The 15,761-nt window shown below is 46.6% G+C and overlaps 1 protein-coding gene across 1 annotated transcript; it reads left to right on the forward strand.

The window, feature by feature from the left end:
• The first annotated feature begins 5,479 nt into the window (after positions 1 to 5,479).
• Gcm2 (glial cells missing transcription factor 2) lies at positions 5,480 to 15,006 on the forward strand. Its single transcript, XM_048349338.1, has 5 exons — positions 5,480 to 5,569; positions 10,152 to 10,404; positions 10,496 to 10,608; positions 11,567 to 11,692; positions 14,086 to 15,006. The coding sequence occupies exons 1-5, from the start codon at positions 5,480 to 5,482 to the stop codon at positions 15,004 to 15,006; spliced, it is 1,503 nt and encodes a 500-aa protein (XP_048205295.1).
• The last annotated feature ends 755 nt before the right edge of the window (positions 15,007 to 15,761 follow it).

The following is a 15,761-nucleotide window of genomic DNA, read 5'->3' on the forward strand; positions in this document are numbered from 1 at the left end:
ACCCAATACCAGGGCTTGAACCCAGAGCTTGAGTGCTCTCTCAAGATTTTTTCCTCAAGGTTGGCACTTTACCTCCACTTCTGACATTTTGCTGGCTAGTGGGAGATAAGACTCTCATAGATTTTCAGATCTCAGCCTTCAGAGTAGCTAGGATAACCAGGTGTGAGCCATCAGCACCCAGCTCAGTACTGTAAACTTTAAAACCACGAGCTAACTTAAACTGTTCTTTTTTTGCCAGTCCTAAGGGCTTGAACTCAAGAGCTGGGAGCTGTTCCTGAGCTTTTTCCACTTAAGACTAGTGCTCTACCACTTAAGCCGCAGCACCACTTCTGGCTTTTCCTGAACAGTTAATCAGAGATAAGAGTCTCCAGGACTTTTCTGCCCAGGCTGGCTACCAACCTCAATCCTCAGATCTCAACCTCCTGAGAAGCCAGGATGACAGACGCAAGCCACTGGAGCCTGGCAAGTATTTTTTTTTCCTTTGCTAAGTAGATTGTCTTGGGTGTTTTATTATAGCAGTAGAAAGCTGAGGACACAAACTCCACACCAAATAAACTGAGAATCTGGGGATTCTCAGATTCTGTAAAGTTAACTGTGAAGGACTGACCCCCACCCTATAGACCCAGGCTCAAACAGACACCAGACAAAACCTCAGGTGTAAGTGAACTTGCTTTGATGTGCACACAGGGCAATTCACCTAAGCCCAGCTGTAAACAATCCTTTGTGGGCCCAAGGAAAAGCCACCAACTTCCTAGACCTAATGGCACTTCCAATAACCTCTGCCTCCTTGCTCAGACCCCTTATAAGCCTGGTCCCAAGTTCACGCCCTTGCACAACCTCTAAACCCGCAAGAAGGTCTGTGCCCCTCGCTATTCCTCAATAAACAGGCCTCGCCTGTTTAAAAGACTCCAATCGACTTATTTTTTTCCCCAGCAGAAGACTCCAGGATTGCTGTTTACACGGAAGCCAAGAGGAAGGGGTTCTGGCGCTACCAAGACAATCTTGGAGGTGGTCTTTTCTTGCCGTTAACTGAAGGGAGAGGCTGAAGAATCACCTAGAACAACTGGAAAAGAAATTATCTCACAGCTTTCCGAACAGGATTTCTCCAATATCTAAGATTCCTTCTGACGGCCCTGGAGCTCCAAGCACACCTCAGGCGGTAGAAACGCTCAATACACCCCAGACACTTGATCCCTGAGCGGCGGAAAGCTGTACCCCGCGCACGAGCCTGGCCGGTGCCCGCCCGGGGAACGGGCACACGGGGTGAGCCGTGCGCCCCTGCACGGTGGAGAGGGGTCGGCGCGCGCCCGCTGCTCAGAGCTCACTCACCCCCGACATCGCCAGGCTCCCGGAGGCTGGGGTCGCTTCCAGGAGAGGCGGGAACGCAAAGGATTGGGACCACAGCCCGCTCCAGGAGTCCAGTCTTCTCCGAGAACTTTAATGGGATGAACCTGCTCCCGAAATCCATTGGAAGGCGGCGCGTGGGGGCCGGAGAAACGCGAGTCGCGCCCGCAGATCGGCCACGTGGTGCAGCCGCACCTGCCGAGAAAGCGAGAAAGTCCCCACCAGGCCCCAGTTTCTCCCCACCTGGAACTGATCAGATGGATCGCAACTTCACTCTGTCCTGTAAGAACCTGATCTGCACCAAAACTGATTATTAATATGTTCCTCATAACACAAGAGACGGAGTGTGGGTGCGAGGGTGGTGTATAGTGGGTTTAAAATCACCCTGAGAGGATTAAAAAAAAAAAAAAAAGCAAATCGTGTACTTATTTTTTTTCCACTTCCATCCTATCATCTAAGTGTGGTACCGAGAGCTAGATGGCCGTCAGCAGATGACCTGTTATGAGAACACCTGGCAAAAATACATTTGGCCTGGAGTTTTACCTTTAACAAACGAAACGACTCCTTAGATTCAAACGTTCTTTGTGCAAAACTCGCCTTGTCACAGAACTAGACATTGTATTTTGTGTGGTCTTTAAGGGTATTTATCTACACCCAAACAAAACATTTAAGAGCTATAAGGAGAATTCCAGCTATTTAAGCCCAGGACGTACATACAAGTAGGGTTCTTTGGAAACGGGTTAACGCCTGTGTTAACGCTGGACATATCCATTTCCTGGCAAATATGATTTAAATATACTCTGTTTTTTGTCCATTTTAATCTAAACGTGGAAGATTTAAAGCTTGTTCCTTTCCTTTTATGAATGGGTGTTACAATATTAAACTTGTAATCAAGGCAGGGACCATGTGAATATAATTTAAATCAACTGTTAGGGCAGGAAAAACCATACTAAAATGTTCAAAACAGGCTAAATGTACCTTGTTTTAGACAATAAAAGCTTTAATGTTGTTAATCTTAGAAAAGCTCATAATCAATTATTTTTAAATTTAAGAACAAGAATACATCCTTTCAGACTTTGTGACAGTAATACGTTCAAGTCTTTGGGAGCTCTTTAAAAACAAAAGAATATACAATAATGCGATTTATTTAATGATTACTTTCTCTTCCGCTGTCATGCTCTACACATAACTTTAGGGAGATTTAGAATATATGTTATGATTCTTCAAAAGTACTAAATATGGTGGAGACTCTGTAATTTTATTTAATTTTTTTAAATACCAGAATCCACTGAGAAATTGATTTGCCTTTAATATTAAAAGATTATGTTTGTTTCAAGTTTGGAAGGTAGAGACTTTCAGACCACTTTAAAAGCATAGAGATATTTGCAGTAAGACCACAAACTATTTTTCTACGTATTTCAAAGGCAATTTTAAACCATTTTTGGTGGGGCTTGAACTCAGGTCCTGGGGACCGTCCCTGAACTTTTTTGCTCAAGGTTAGTACTTGAGCCACTGGCTTCCACTCCTGGCTTTTTGGTGGTTTTGGAAACAATACTCTCATGGATCTTCCTGCTTGGCTGGTTTTGAACCGTGATCCTCAGATCTCAATTTACTGAGTAGCTAGGATTACAGTTATGAGCCACGGTGCCTGGCTTGTTAAAACATAAATATAAATTGCATCACAATTTAACGAAATATATACTTTTAATGGTCGATAACTTTAACAATTTTGAAAAACAAAACGAAAAAACACACAAATAAGCAACTGAATGGCAAGAGTTGAGACGACAGAAACCAGTGGCTAAAACTGTGGACGGGGAGAGAGGATGTTTCCACCTACACCTTAGTGGGGGAGCGTGAGTGATCTTCACCCCTGGCCCACGGGACCTTTCAGAAGAGAACTTTGGGGGAGAGGTTCTGAAAATCAACAAATCTTTTTCTTCTGCTAGGACTCTTCTCCCCAGCTAGGATTATTTGTTTGGGAGAAGGATTCCAATTTAAAGCTGAAGGAAGGAAGCGCAAAGCTTCACCTAGAGCAGCGTTTTCTTCCTTCGACGGACTTTTCTAAACAGATCCGTCTAGGAGCATGGAGGGTCCTGCTCTTCCAGAGGTTATTTTGGCCAGGTCATGGGCACAGCTGTCACCTCCCTACTGGAAGAGAAGCTTGCTGGCTGCAAAGCAAGTGCACGGGGAATACACTTCAGACGTCAGTCTTTCCTCACTGTCCTAGAAGGCCCCTGGGATTGCAAACAGCAATGTTAGAAACGTCAATGGATTTAGTGCCTCTATTTCTAGAGGCACAGGTAAAGAAAGCTTCACAACCGCCCTGGGGAGTCCCATGTCCCCCTCCCCGAGCTTCTCTAGCCCCCCAAAACCTCCCAAGATAGGCTGAGCTAAGTAGCAATCCCTCCAGCTGTTTCCTAGCAGCACCTGTGCAAGTTTTGTTAGGTGTGTATGTATGTGTGTGGCTGAGGTTTAACTCCACACCTTACACCTCAACGGCTCAAGCCACACTCACAGCCCTGTATGTCTTTTTCTATTTTTTTTTTAATTTTCTATTGTTATAAAGGTGGTGTGCAGAGGGGTTATAGTGACAGAAGTCATGTCATGAGTACATTTGTTTCTGGACGACAATCACCCCTTTCCTCGCTCTCTCGCAGTTCTCCCCTCCTGTCCCCATCCACAAGTTGTAGAGTTCATTTTCCACACGGTGTTCAGTGAGGACTACTGCTGCATTTGTTCACCCTTGTCCCTCCACCATTCTGCACCGCTTCTCCTACTCTCCTGGAGACAAATAAAAGAACGAACAAGACAAAAGGACAAGGAAAGAAAACACCTCTTCCGTGTGTGTGTGTGTGTGTGTGTGTGTGTGTGTGTGTGTGTGTGTGTGTGTAACAGGGTCCTGGAGTCTTCAGGCCTGGACCAGTTTCCTTTTATTTAGCCTTTCTAGCAGCAGAGATGACATGCGTGGGCCATCATATCCAACTTTTTATCGGTTGACACGGGATCTGGGCACTTTGAGCAGATGCTGACCTGAAACCCTGATATTGCTTGCAGATCTATCTCCTTCCTCTTCTCCAGTAGCTAGAATTACAGGCATGAGCCACCACGGCGGGTCTACAGTTATGTTTGTTTTTCGATTGGTGTGCCTGTGAGCTCACAACTGAGAGCGCACCGAGCTGGGTCGCCCGGACGCCGAGAGCTACGGAATCCAAAGCGGCCGAGCTCCGAGCACAGCGCAGCCTGGCTCCACCCAGCCGGAGGGTCGGTAGCCCCGCGCCCGTGGGCGCGCCTAGGCCCACGCGAGTCCCGGAAGCAAGAGAACTCTAAGCGCCCCCTCGGATGTCTCCAGAAGGCCGGGCATAGTGTCCGGGACCCGCATGCCGGCGACCGCCAGAGGCCGGAGGGGAGGCCCAGAGCGGGTGGCCCCACTCTAGGAGCGGCGGGCACCGCGGTTCCGCTCAGGGCGCGCGGCTGGCGCCCCGGCTCCGACGCACGGTCCCCACGCTCTCCTAGGTCCCCCATGCCGTGGGGGCTTTGCTGGGAAAAATCTCCGTTCGTGAACTTTCGGAAGCCTTTGGTGGAAGCCTCTGCGGTCCGAGGGGTTTCGATAAAACACCGCAGTTCGCCGTCCCTCCCGACACCTGGGCTCCCGGGGCCCCAGGCTTTGGGGCTGTTAATTAAATTCCCCCACTTCATCGCCGGCTAGCTCGGGAGGGGGGGACCGGCGGACTCCGGGGGAGGGGCGCTGGGGGGAGCGGGCGGGAAGGGAAGGAACGGAGCTGGGGGACTGGAGGGCTGGAGGGGCGCTGGGGGGGGGGGCGGAAGGAAGGAAGGGCAGGAGGGGCGCTGGGGGGACGGGAGGGCAGGAGGGGCGCTGGGGGGCGGGGTCTTATAAACCTCCAGTGGCCGCCAGGTCCCCTGCAGTCCGCGACCCGGGACAAGGCCCGCGCCTCACTGGCGGGATTCCTCCCCTCTCTCCTCTCTCATCTCCTCCTTCTCTCCCGCTCCCCCCTCCCCATCTCTCTCATTACAAAGGGAGAAAGTAACTTTGCCCCGCGCATCTTTCGTTTCCGTTTTTTATTTTTGTTTTTGTTTTTTTGTCTTTCAGGATCTGGAAAGAGATCGAAGGGCGATGCGCGCGGACGGGGGGCCTGACACAGACAGCGGGTGTTCCTATGGGATGAAGCTCAGCTGGGACATCAACGACCCACAGATGCCACAGGCGAGTGCTGGGGACGTGGTCCACACCGGCAGACTGCTATAGAGATGGGTCTACTCCCAGCAACCCTCTCCCTCTCCCCCCACCCGCCCCCCTCTATTTCTCCCTCTCTCTCCTCAGCAAATGTACCAGTTCTTAGGATGCGAAGGTGTGAGCTAGGACTATAAACGCAGACAACTTGAATCTCAAAACAAATTTCCAGATTTGGGCAATTTATTCCAAGTGTAATGTGGAAACTGAGTCACAGCCACCTCTGGCCTGGCCAGGTGCTGGGGGCTGTTGTTTTCACAGTCGTCCTGGAGCCTAGCCCGGAAATGGGGGGCTGCCCACCTATGTCGGAGGCCTAGAGGTGAGACAAGCCGTCCTTTGAATTGCAGGTGGCTGGCTCTTTGGGTAGAGTTAGGAGGGCCCTGCTTTGGAGAATATGTAGATATTTTGTTGTTTAGCTCCAGGAGAGCTCTATTCCTGGTGCTGTGTTTATGTAGAATGCTTTGCTGTGGCTTGGTCTCCACTCAACATGTGACTTTTGTCTTTAAAGTTTGGTGCTAGCTCTGTTCCAGGCTGCAGGTTTTTGTAACCTGCCGCCCTGGAGACGGCTAGCATACCAATAAAGACTCCAAAATTCAAACTCTCAAAATGTAGCTCCTCTGTTTTTCTCATGGCTGGTTTTATATCTGATTTAAAGTATATTTTACCACACAAGAGAAGTACTCCACTGCCTGGATGAGAAGGGCTCCACTAGCCCACTAAGGCAGCCAGCCCTGCCCAAGGCTTTCTTTGCTGATGACCAGGAACTGCCATCTTTTCAGGATGAATTTGTTTCATTTTATTATTACAGCCACGTGTGGTGTTTGGGAAATGAGCTGGGGGGCTGTTTGGTCATACTGGTTTGAATCAATACAGAAGAGTAAACTGGGTGTGGTGGTGCGGGCCTGTAATCCCAGCTATTTAGAGGATAAAGGCCGGAGGACCTGGAGTTCAAGATTAGCCAGGGCAAAATTTGTGAGATCCTATCTCAAAAACAAATGATAAAAAGGAGGGGGGTGGGGGGAAGGCAGTGGGTCAAGAGGGAGAGGGACTGGGTAGCACAGGATCCTGGGTTCAATCCAAGGCAACACAAACACACCCCAGAGGTGATTTTTAAAATCTCCAGTGGAGGATGGAGGGAAAACAGGCATGGTTTTCTAAGGTTGTGTGTGTGTGTGTGTGTGTGTGTGTGTGTGTGTGTGAGTTGTAGGGCTTGAACTTGGAGTCTGAGTGCTGTCCCTGCATCTCTTTGTGCTCAAAGTTGAGCTCTACCACTTGAACCACCACTTCTGTCTGGTTTTTGAGTGGTTCATTGGAGATAAGAGTCTCACAGGGACTTTTCTGCCTGGGCTGACTTTGAACCACAATCCTCAGATCTTATCCTCTTGAATAGCTAGGATTACAGGTGTGAACCTCTAAAACCTGTCTTGCCCAAGCATTTTAAAGATTTTAAAGAGACATTCACTCAGCCTCTACCAGGTGCCAGCTTAGTATTTTCTGTGAGTGGAGTTCACTAGCAAGGCCTCTCACCGAGGTCACTACTTGTTTGAATGTGCTCATGTGTAATATGTTGTTTTACTTGTTTTAATTACTAAAATCTGTTCACTTTGAAGTCACACTGTACACTGTCATGAAACAGGACCATGAGTGCGGGTGTGTGTACTTCATTGTTGCTGACTTTGTGTCCATGGAACTCTTCATAGGAAACAATCACATCTTGTGTTTTTAGAAAAACTGAATCCCAATTGTGCAATAAGGGCGGGTCCCTCAGCCAACTTGTAGACTGCCCGGTAAATAGGAACTCTCATTCCTTTGGGAGACTGCTTCTTCATCAGTGGTGTGTGTAGAATCTAAGGAGGGGAAAGCATACTGGGGTAACTGAGAGAGAAAGTGAAACTGGCTAGCTGACCTTCAGAGAATCATTAGAAGGAGATAACAACCTCAAGCTCTTGTCTAAATCTACATGTGTATGTTGATGTCATATCAGAGAAAATAGAACTCAGTCTTAGAGCTGAGTGTGATACCACATGCCTGTAATCTCAACACTTAGGAAGATGAGGCAGGATCTCAAGTTTTGAGTCCAGCCTAGGCTACATAAGAAGATTCTGTTTCAAAGCAAAATGAACCTTAGGCTGAGCACCAGTGAGTGGCTTATGCCTACGATCCTAGCTACTCAAGAGGCTGATATCTGAGAATCATGGTTCAACACCATCTCAGGCAAGAAAATCCGTGAGAGTCTTCTCTACAATTAACCAGCAAAAAGACAGAAGTGGAAGTGTGGTTCAAATGGTAGAATGTCAACCTTGAGCACCCAAGCCCTGAGTTCAAGCCATAGTACCAGCACACACACACACACACACACACACACACACACACACACACACACACACAAAAATGATGGGCATCCTTTGCTGTTGTTTTAAAAATACAATTTCTGTGGCTTCAGCTTCTGCAACCCTGCCTTAGGAATTCATGGGAGACATAGGGGCTGTATCTACATCCAGAAAAGGAGTGTACTAGAGGCAGGCGCTCTGTGGCAAGACTTGATTTGTTACTAAAAATCCTTAAGTTGAAATGTTCACATTTTAAACAAATGTGAATATTTGCTTTTTCTTAAAATCTGGCTTGACTCCACCTCCTTGTCTTGCAAGGTCACAGTGAGCTTTGGAGATGTTGTGGGATGTGGCTTTGAGAACCATCATGTCCCCAGCCCAGATACATCCACAGATAAAACACCCACAGATAAACATAACATAGCAAAATGAATATGGCCACATTCATAAGAACTTCGTAGTTCACTGTAATTGGAATAATTCTACCTTTGTTTCATGTGTCAGAAAATACAACTGTTCTTTTTTAAGATTAAAAGGCTATTCTTAGCTCCAGGACACGCAAAGAGAGAAAGTAGGGTGTGGGGGGTCTAGATCTGGCCAAGAGTTCCTGGTAAACTAAGCCTGAGAAGGACATACTAAATGGTAACCACTCAGTAAAGAGCAATTTTAAGTTGGGTACTGATGGCTTAAGCCTGTAATCCTAGCTACTCAGGAGACTGAGATGAGAGGATTTCAGTTCTAATCCATTCCAGGAAGGAATGCCCGTGCAATTCTTGTCTCCAAATAATGACCAAAAAGTCAGAAGTGTAGCTGTGGCGCAAGTGGTCTAGCACCAGCCTTGAGCACAAAAACTCAGGGACAGTGCCCAGGCACTGAGTTCAAGCCCTGGGACCAGCACATTAAAAAAGAGTAATTTGGGGCTGGGGATATGGCCTAGTGGCAAGAGTGCTTGCCTTGTATACATGAGGCCCTGGGTTCGATTCCCCAGCACCACATATACAGAAAACGGCCAGAAGTGGCGCTGTGGCTCAAGTGGCAGAGTGCTAGCCTTGAGCAAAAAGAAGCCAGGGACAGTGCTCAGCCCCTGAGTCCAAGGCCCAGGACTGGCAAAAAAAAAAGAGTAATTTTATATTGAGTTTTACTTATTGCAATATAAATAATAAATAACAATTAACATATAAATGCTAAATAATGCTCAGTATTTTAGATATAACTTGTTATTTCAGCCATGTGCCTCTTTGTTGAGGAGAATGACAGTATAGCCCCATGCCAGGCTGGCTCATCACCATATGAAGCTAAAGACTTACTATGATGGTTGTATCATTAGTGTTGTCTTAAACTTTCAGAGCTAAGGTGAGAGATGGCTCTTACCTCTTTGCTAGGCTGTGGGTGTCAATGGTGAAGTGATTGACAGGTTTGAGGTGAATAGCTAAGTGCGTGTACAGATATTTACAGATTCAATTGTATTTCAGTGGAAGAGCAGCCAATCACTTTTGTATGTGTATGTGCTGGTGCTGGGCCTTCAACTCAAGGCCATGTTCCTAACATGGCCTAGGAACTGTTCCTTAGCTTTCCTGCTCAATGATAATGCACTCCCACTTGATCCACACCTCCATGTCTGGCTTTTTTTGCTGGTTAATTGGAGATAAGAGTCTCATAGACATGCCTGGGCTGGCTTCTAACTGCCATCCTCAGATCTCAGCCTTCTAAGAAGCTAGGATTACAGATGTAAGCTGCCAGTGCTCAGCTACTCCAATCACTTTTAGCTATTTTGATACTCAACTTAAAAATGTTTTCAACATTTAAACACACAAAGACATGGGGGGCGGGGGGAAAACACAATGAGACCTTGTCAGGGCTCTAGACTCAAACAGCCAGAACAGATTCCTACAGCTAGGGTTTAGTAGCTGTGTGAACTCTGACAAGTCTGTCAACCTCTCTGGTTTTCATTTCATATTCTGCAAAATGGGCATCATCGTATTTGTACCAATTACCTACTTGGTATGTAGGCTAGCCAAATTAATTCATGTGCAAGCATTTACCAACGTTAATGAATGGGTTATCAGTAAGGCATACATAGGATAAGTGTAACAGCCTCACCTGGAGTCACTCAACATTTCTTGATTCTGAAGAAACTGGTTTGTATACCCCTATACTTGGGGAAAAGGAAAATCCTGGGGCGTGTGCTTTGGATTCCATAAAGTAAAGGCATCTTCTCTTCCCAGGAGCCCACCAACTTTGACCACTTCCGCGAGTGGCCCAATGGCTACGTGCGCTTCATCTACAGCAGTGAGGAGGAGAAGGCACAGCGCCACCTGAGCGGCTGGGCCATGCGCAACACCAACAACCACAATGGCCACATCCTCAAGAAGTCGTGCCTGGGCGTGGTGGTGTGCGCTCGAGCCTGCGCCCTGCCTGATGGCTCCCGCCTACAGCTGCGGCCTGCCATCTGCGACAAGGCCAGGCTCAAACAGCAGAGTGAGCACCCAGATGGGTGGCATCTCCAACCTCCCCCAGAGGCCTTTGAGGTTGCTGCTGTTAGTCATTTGTCTCCCTCTGGGTTTTGCAGAGAAAACATGCCCCAACTGCCACGCCTCTTTGGAGCTGGTTCCTTGCCGAGGGCACAGTGGGTACCCTGTAACCAATTTCTGGAGGCTGGATGGCAACGCCATATTTTTTCAGGTAGCTGGGTGAGAACACAAGTCGCCATGGGCACTTTCGTCACGTGAGAATAACGAACCATCTGACATCTGCTATAGGAACTCTGCTAACCCAACTATAGCTCCAGTGGTCAGAAACAGGGGGTCACACCTGTAATCCTAGTTGCTCAGGAGACTGAGATTCAAAGCCAGCCCAGGAAGATTCCACTGCCAATTAAGCAGCAAAATACTGTAGCTGAGGTGTGGCTCAAGTTATAGGTGAGCAAGAGAGCTAAGTGGACTGGCAAAGAGAGGTAGGTAGGTAGGTAGATAGATGATATAGAATGATTGACTTAAAAAAAGAAATAGTGGACTCACCTGGTGACCAACTACTAGCTTACACACTATATGCTGTCTCTCTATATACACATATACATGCTCATACTGAATTCAACTTAAGGCCTAGCTAGGCATTATCCTTTAGTTATTTTTTTTCTCAAGACTGACACTCTACTATTTGAGCCATACCTCCACTTCCAGTGTTTTGCTGGTTAATTGGAGATAAGAGTTTCATGGACTTTTCTGGCTTCAAATCTCAACCCTCAGATCTCAGCTTTCTAAGTAGCTAAGGTTACAGGCATGAGCCATGGGTACCCAGCTATGCGCCCTTAAAAAAAAAAATCACTTTTAGACACGATTTCAGTGTGTGATCTAATGCTACCCTAAAACTTGTGATCCTCTTGCCTCTGTACCACTCCATCCCATTCATTGTGCTCATTAAGGGCCCTTTGTAGTGAAACAAGTCATAGTTCATTTAGTAGGGTAAAGCAAATCAATCTTTTAGAAGTCTATTATTGATGATGGTTTGTTTGCATTAATTTTTTGTCATTTAAAAAAAATACAATAACTTGAGGTCTTGGGAAAGTCTTAATGACAATCCACCAGAATAACCATCTTCCTTTAGAAGCACAAGCAAGTGATTTATGTCTTCCCTACCACAGGCCAAGGGAGTTCATGATCACCCAAGACCAGAGAGTAAATCAGAGACAGAAGCTAGAAGAAGTGTGCTCAGGAGACAGATGTCTTCTTTTTACCAACCCCAGAGAAAGAGAGTCCGAGATACCCAGGTAAGAGGCAAGGGGAAGTGGAGCGGGGGGCGGGGGAGAACCTGGCTGCTGGTACACTGTGACTTGTGTTCACTGTTTTTGCAAGATACGCTGATAAGTGACTGAAATATAAATGCCATGTGTGAGTCACAAAGGTGTGATCCTGTGTGAAAACCATCTATCTCTAACAAATGTCATTACGTCAACATTGGGTTAGGGGGTTCTAAATGCTTCTTTAAAACAGTGAACAACCTCTCCAAGCAGATCCAACGAGGATGGATTTTGATACTGTGACACTGGGGTGATTATTCCACAGTAATAATGAGAGAAGTGGAGTGAAACGCTCTTATCTTTGAGGGAGAGTTCAAGACGTCCACCCCCAGTAGATGCCTGAGAGTGCAAACTATACCCAGCCCTGAGTATCACATGCTTTTTTTCTGTATATACCCACCTATGGTAACATTTAATTCATAAACCAGGCATACTAATAGATAATAAAACAACAGTAATAATATGCTACAACTTAAGTTATTTAAATTTTATAGATTGATTTTTTTTCTGGAATGTTCTATTTAATATTTTTGGGTGTTGGTTGAATGAGAGTAATTGGTTTTTTTGCCAGTCCTGGGCCTTGAACTCAGGCCTTGAACTGAGCACTGTCCCTGGCTTCTTTTTACTCAAGGCTAGCACTCTGCCACTTGGGCCACAGCACCACTTCTGGCCTTTTCTATATATGTGGTACTGAGGAATCAAACCTAGGGCTTCATGTATACAAGGCAAGCACTCTTGCCACTAGGCCATATTCCCAGCCCCGACTGAGAGTAATTGAAACCTCAAAAAGCAAATTGTGCTAAAATGGGAATTATTATATGTATGTACCAACCATGAGTTAACAGGTTATCCATGAGAGAGCCCTTTGTACTTGTGTTAGTCAGATATCTCTTATTTTCTATTCCTTTTCCATTCTGTTTCTCACTTCCTTTTTTCTTTCTTCCTTCCTTCCTTCCTTCCCTCCCTCCCTCCTCTGTTCCTCTCTTCCTTCTTTCCTTCCTTCCTTCCTTCCTTCCTTCCTTCCTTCCTTCCTTCTTTCCTTCCTTCCTTCCTTCCTTTCTTCCTTTCTGTTTCTTTTTGCCAGTTCCAGGGCTTGAACTTAGATATTTGGCTTTCTTGCTCACAGCTAGTTGCTGCTCTTCCACTTGAGCCATGCTTCTAGCTTGGACTTTTGATCGTTAATTGAAATTGAATCTCAAGGATATTTCTACCTGGGGTTGGTTTTGAATCACGGTTCTCCACATCTCAGCCTCCTGAGGAGCTCAAATTACAGGTGTGAGCCACCAGTGCCTGGTGTTAGTCAACTTTATGCTACTGTAACAAAATATCTGAGGCAATCAACTTAAACAAAAGAAAGGTTTGGGTTGACTTGGTTTTGGAAGTTTCAGTCCTTGGTTTCTTGACTCCTGACTTTTGGGCTTCACATCAAGGTAAAGCAGTACCTCATAGCCAGAAACAAGAGGATGAGGCCAGGGTCCCACTATCCCCTTTAAGGATACACCCCAGTCAGCTAAAACCTTCCACAGGGCCCCACCCCTTCAAGATTCCACCACTCCCAATAGTGTTACCCTGGGGCCAAGCATACCCAGACCTTTGGGAGACATTTACAATCCAAACTCTTAACCTTATGTGCACAGAAATATTCCTAACCAGCTTGATCCTGTTTGGCTCTTCAACCAAAGCATGGCAGGCAGGTAGAATGGTAGTGTCAGGATTGCTGAAACCACCACAGTCAGAGCCCCTCCATGTGAGAAGTCAGTCACACAAGTCTAGGAGTTTCATACATTTAATGGTTCCAGAAGCCCCATGTTTAAAATATTCAGTATTTAATCTAGAGAAACAGAGTCTTTTTATTTTTTTTCCTGGTCCTGGGGTTTGACCTCAGAGCCTAGTCGCTGTTCGTGAGCTTCTTTTGCTCAAAGTAAGTGCTCTACCACTTGAGCCATAGCGCCACTTCTGGCTTTTTCTGAATCGTTTATTAGAGATGAGAATCTGACAGACTTTCCTTCCCAGGCCAGCTTGGAACTTGATCCTCAGATCTCAGCCTCCAGAGTATCTAAGCTTACAGGCATGAGCCACTGATGCTCAGCCAGAGCCAGGATTTGAAGGCAGCTCTGAGTAGCTCCTCAGAACACACATGGGTGAGAGAGAACAGGAGCACTGGCCCCTCAGATCCATCCAGTCTGGGTGGATTAGCAACCTCTGGGCCCAGTCTCAAATCAGGTCTTTTAGGAACACATAATTCCCAAACACAGTGCCTCCAGCTAAAAGGTTTGGTTATCTTTATGTGACTGGCTGTTGTTATGGAAAAAGATATCCACACCACTTCCATGTTACCTTTCTGTATTTATGTCCTTTTCTAGGCAGGAGGGAATTCAGATGTCAGGGGATGCTTCCACAGCATGCCTCCCCTGGAGTCCCCTGAACTCTTTGATGTAATTACTGACACTGGCTTCCCAATTCCAGGGCAGCCTTGCCCTTCCTTCCCAAACGCTGATGCTGCTACAGCTCCCTGCAACCTGGCATCCTTTCAAGAAGATGTGACACTCCCCTTTCAGAAATATTCAAACCCAAGATTCTATTTGCCTACGTCCCCTTGCAACTATGAATTTGTAAGCTCTGGACACACAAATTCAAGCCCATATCCCACCCTTTGTAATGATGCTGTGGTCCTTAAGGACACAGATCGGGTTCATCTGAGTACACTACAATACAATGTCAGTTCCCATAGCAACTACGGGAGAAGCTGTGACTTCAATCAACAGAATGACTGGAAGCCAACTCTTGGAAATCCTGGTCCTGAGGACAGGACTGACCATGAACAGTGCCAGGCCAAGGCCACATGCCCTTACTCTAACCCAGAGCATCCCTGCAGGTACCTCACCACCCCACCAGCCCTGCACACAGTCATTACCACCACCACCAAAGTGTCCTGCCAGGCCTACCAGCACCCTGCTCTGAGACACAACCACAGTGTGCAGGAGGTGGCTGGCCTTTCGAGCTGTAACTATGCTTCTGAAAATGTCACCATCTCCATCTACCCAGAAATCCTGGACCCTCCAGCCTCGATCACCAGATCAGCCTCTCCAACAGGAAATGTCCCTTTGAAAATCTCAGGAGACTGCTGGCCTCTCAGACCCACTTTGGCTTTTCCTCAGCAGTCAGCTACCTCCAAGACAGACAGGAGAGACGAGTGGGATGTGTGTCTGTCCGGGCTGGGCTCTGCAATCAGTTATTTGGACAGAGCAGATCCTCTCTTTACCTTTGGCAATGAGGACTTATAAAAGATATCCCCAGGGGTACTGCCATGTTGGTATGCATGCAGGAAGTGAAATGCAAGGTGGCAGCTCACTCTCTTGTTGAGTTGGAAATGTTTCCTAGTATCCAAAAACCTTGTCCAGCAATGGGAACCTACTAATAGTATGTAGATGACAGGAAAAAGGCTGGACTTTGCCAAAGGAACAAATAAACCAACTGGAGAAAAGGATGGTTAAAAACATTTAAATGCTGGTCTAACTTCACCTAGCTTACTAGCTGGAATGGGAGCCAAGGTTTCTGCTTTTTCTACTTTGTTCCCCCATTAGATTGTCTTAGGGACAAGCCCTAGAGCTTCAAGCAGAAATAATTTCATTTAAAAATTTATCATTAGAATCTGTTAGAGTAGTAATTTTGATCATTTTATCTCCAGAGTTGATAGTTTCAAAAACCAAGTTATCTTTTGCAATTTTTTTTTTTTTTTTTTGGCCAGTCCTGGGCCTTGGACTCAGGGCCTGAGCACTGTCCCTGGCTTCTTCCCGCTCAAGGCTAGCACTCTGCCACTTGAGCCACAGTGCCGCTTCTGGCCATTTTCTGTATATGTGGTGCTGGGGAATCGAACCTAGGGCCTCGTGTATATGAGGCAGGCACTCTTGCCACTAGGCTATATCCCCAGCCCATCTTTTGCAATTTTGATTTTTAATTGTATATGTGTGTGTATGTGCGTGTGTGTGTGTGCGTGCATGCATGTTGTATGCGTGTGCTGGCTTAAATTCAGAAACTA

This window comes from Perognathus longimembris, chromosome 6 (assembly GCF_023159225.1).
Source record: "Perognathus longimembris pacificus isolate PPM17 chromosome 6, ASM2315922v1, whole genome shotgun sequence".
Classification (NCBI taxonomy): domain Eukaryota; kingdom Metazoa; phylum Chordata; class Mammalia; order Rodentia; family Heteromyidae; genus Perognathus; species Perognathus longimembris.

Bases quoted from the DNA above. Each gene is read 5' to 3' on its own strand.
- Gcm2 (XM_048349338.1), top strand. From the start codon at position 5,480: ATGCGCGCGGACGGGGGGCCTGACACAGACAGCGGGTGTTCCTATGGG. The intron at 5,570-10,151 runs GCGAGTGCTGGG...TTCTCTTCCCAG, and splicing joins ACGACCCACAGATGCCACAG to GAGCCCACCAACTTTGACCA. The intron at 10,405-10,495 runs GTGAGCACCCAG...TGGGTTTTGCAG, and splicing joins GGCCAGGCTCAAACAGCAGA to AGAAAACATGCCCCAACTGC.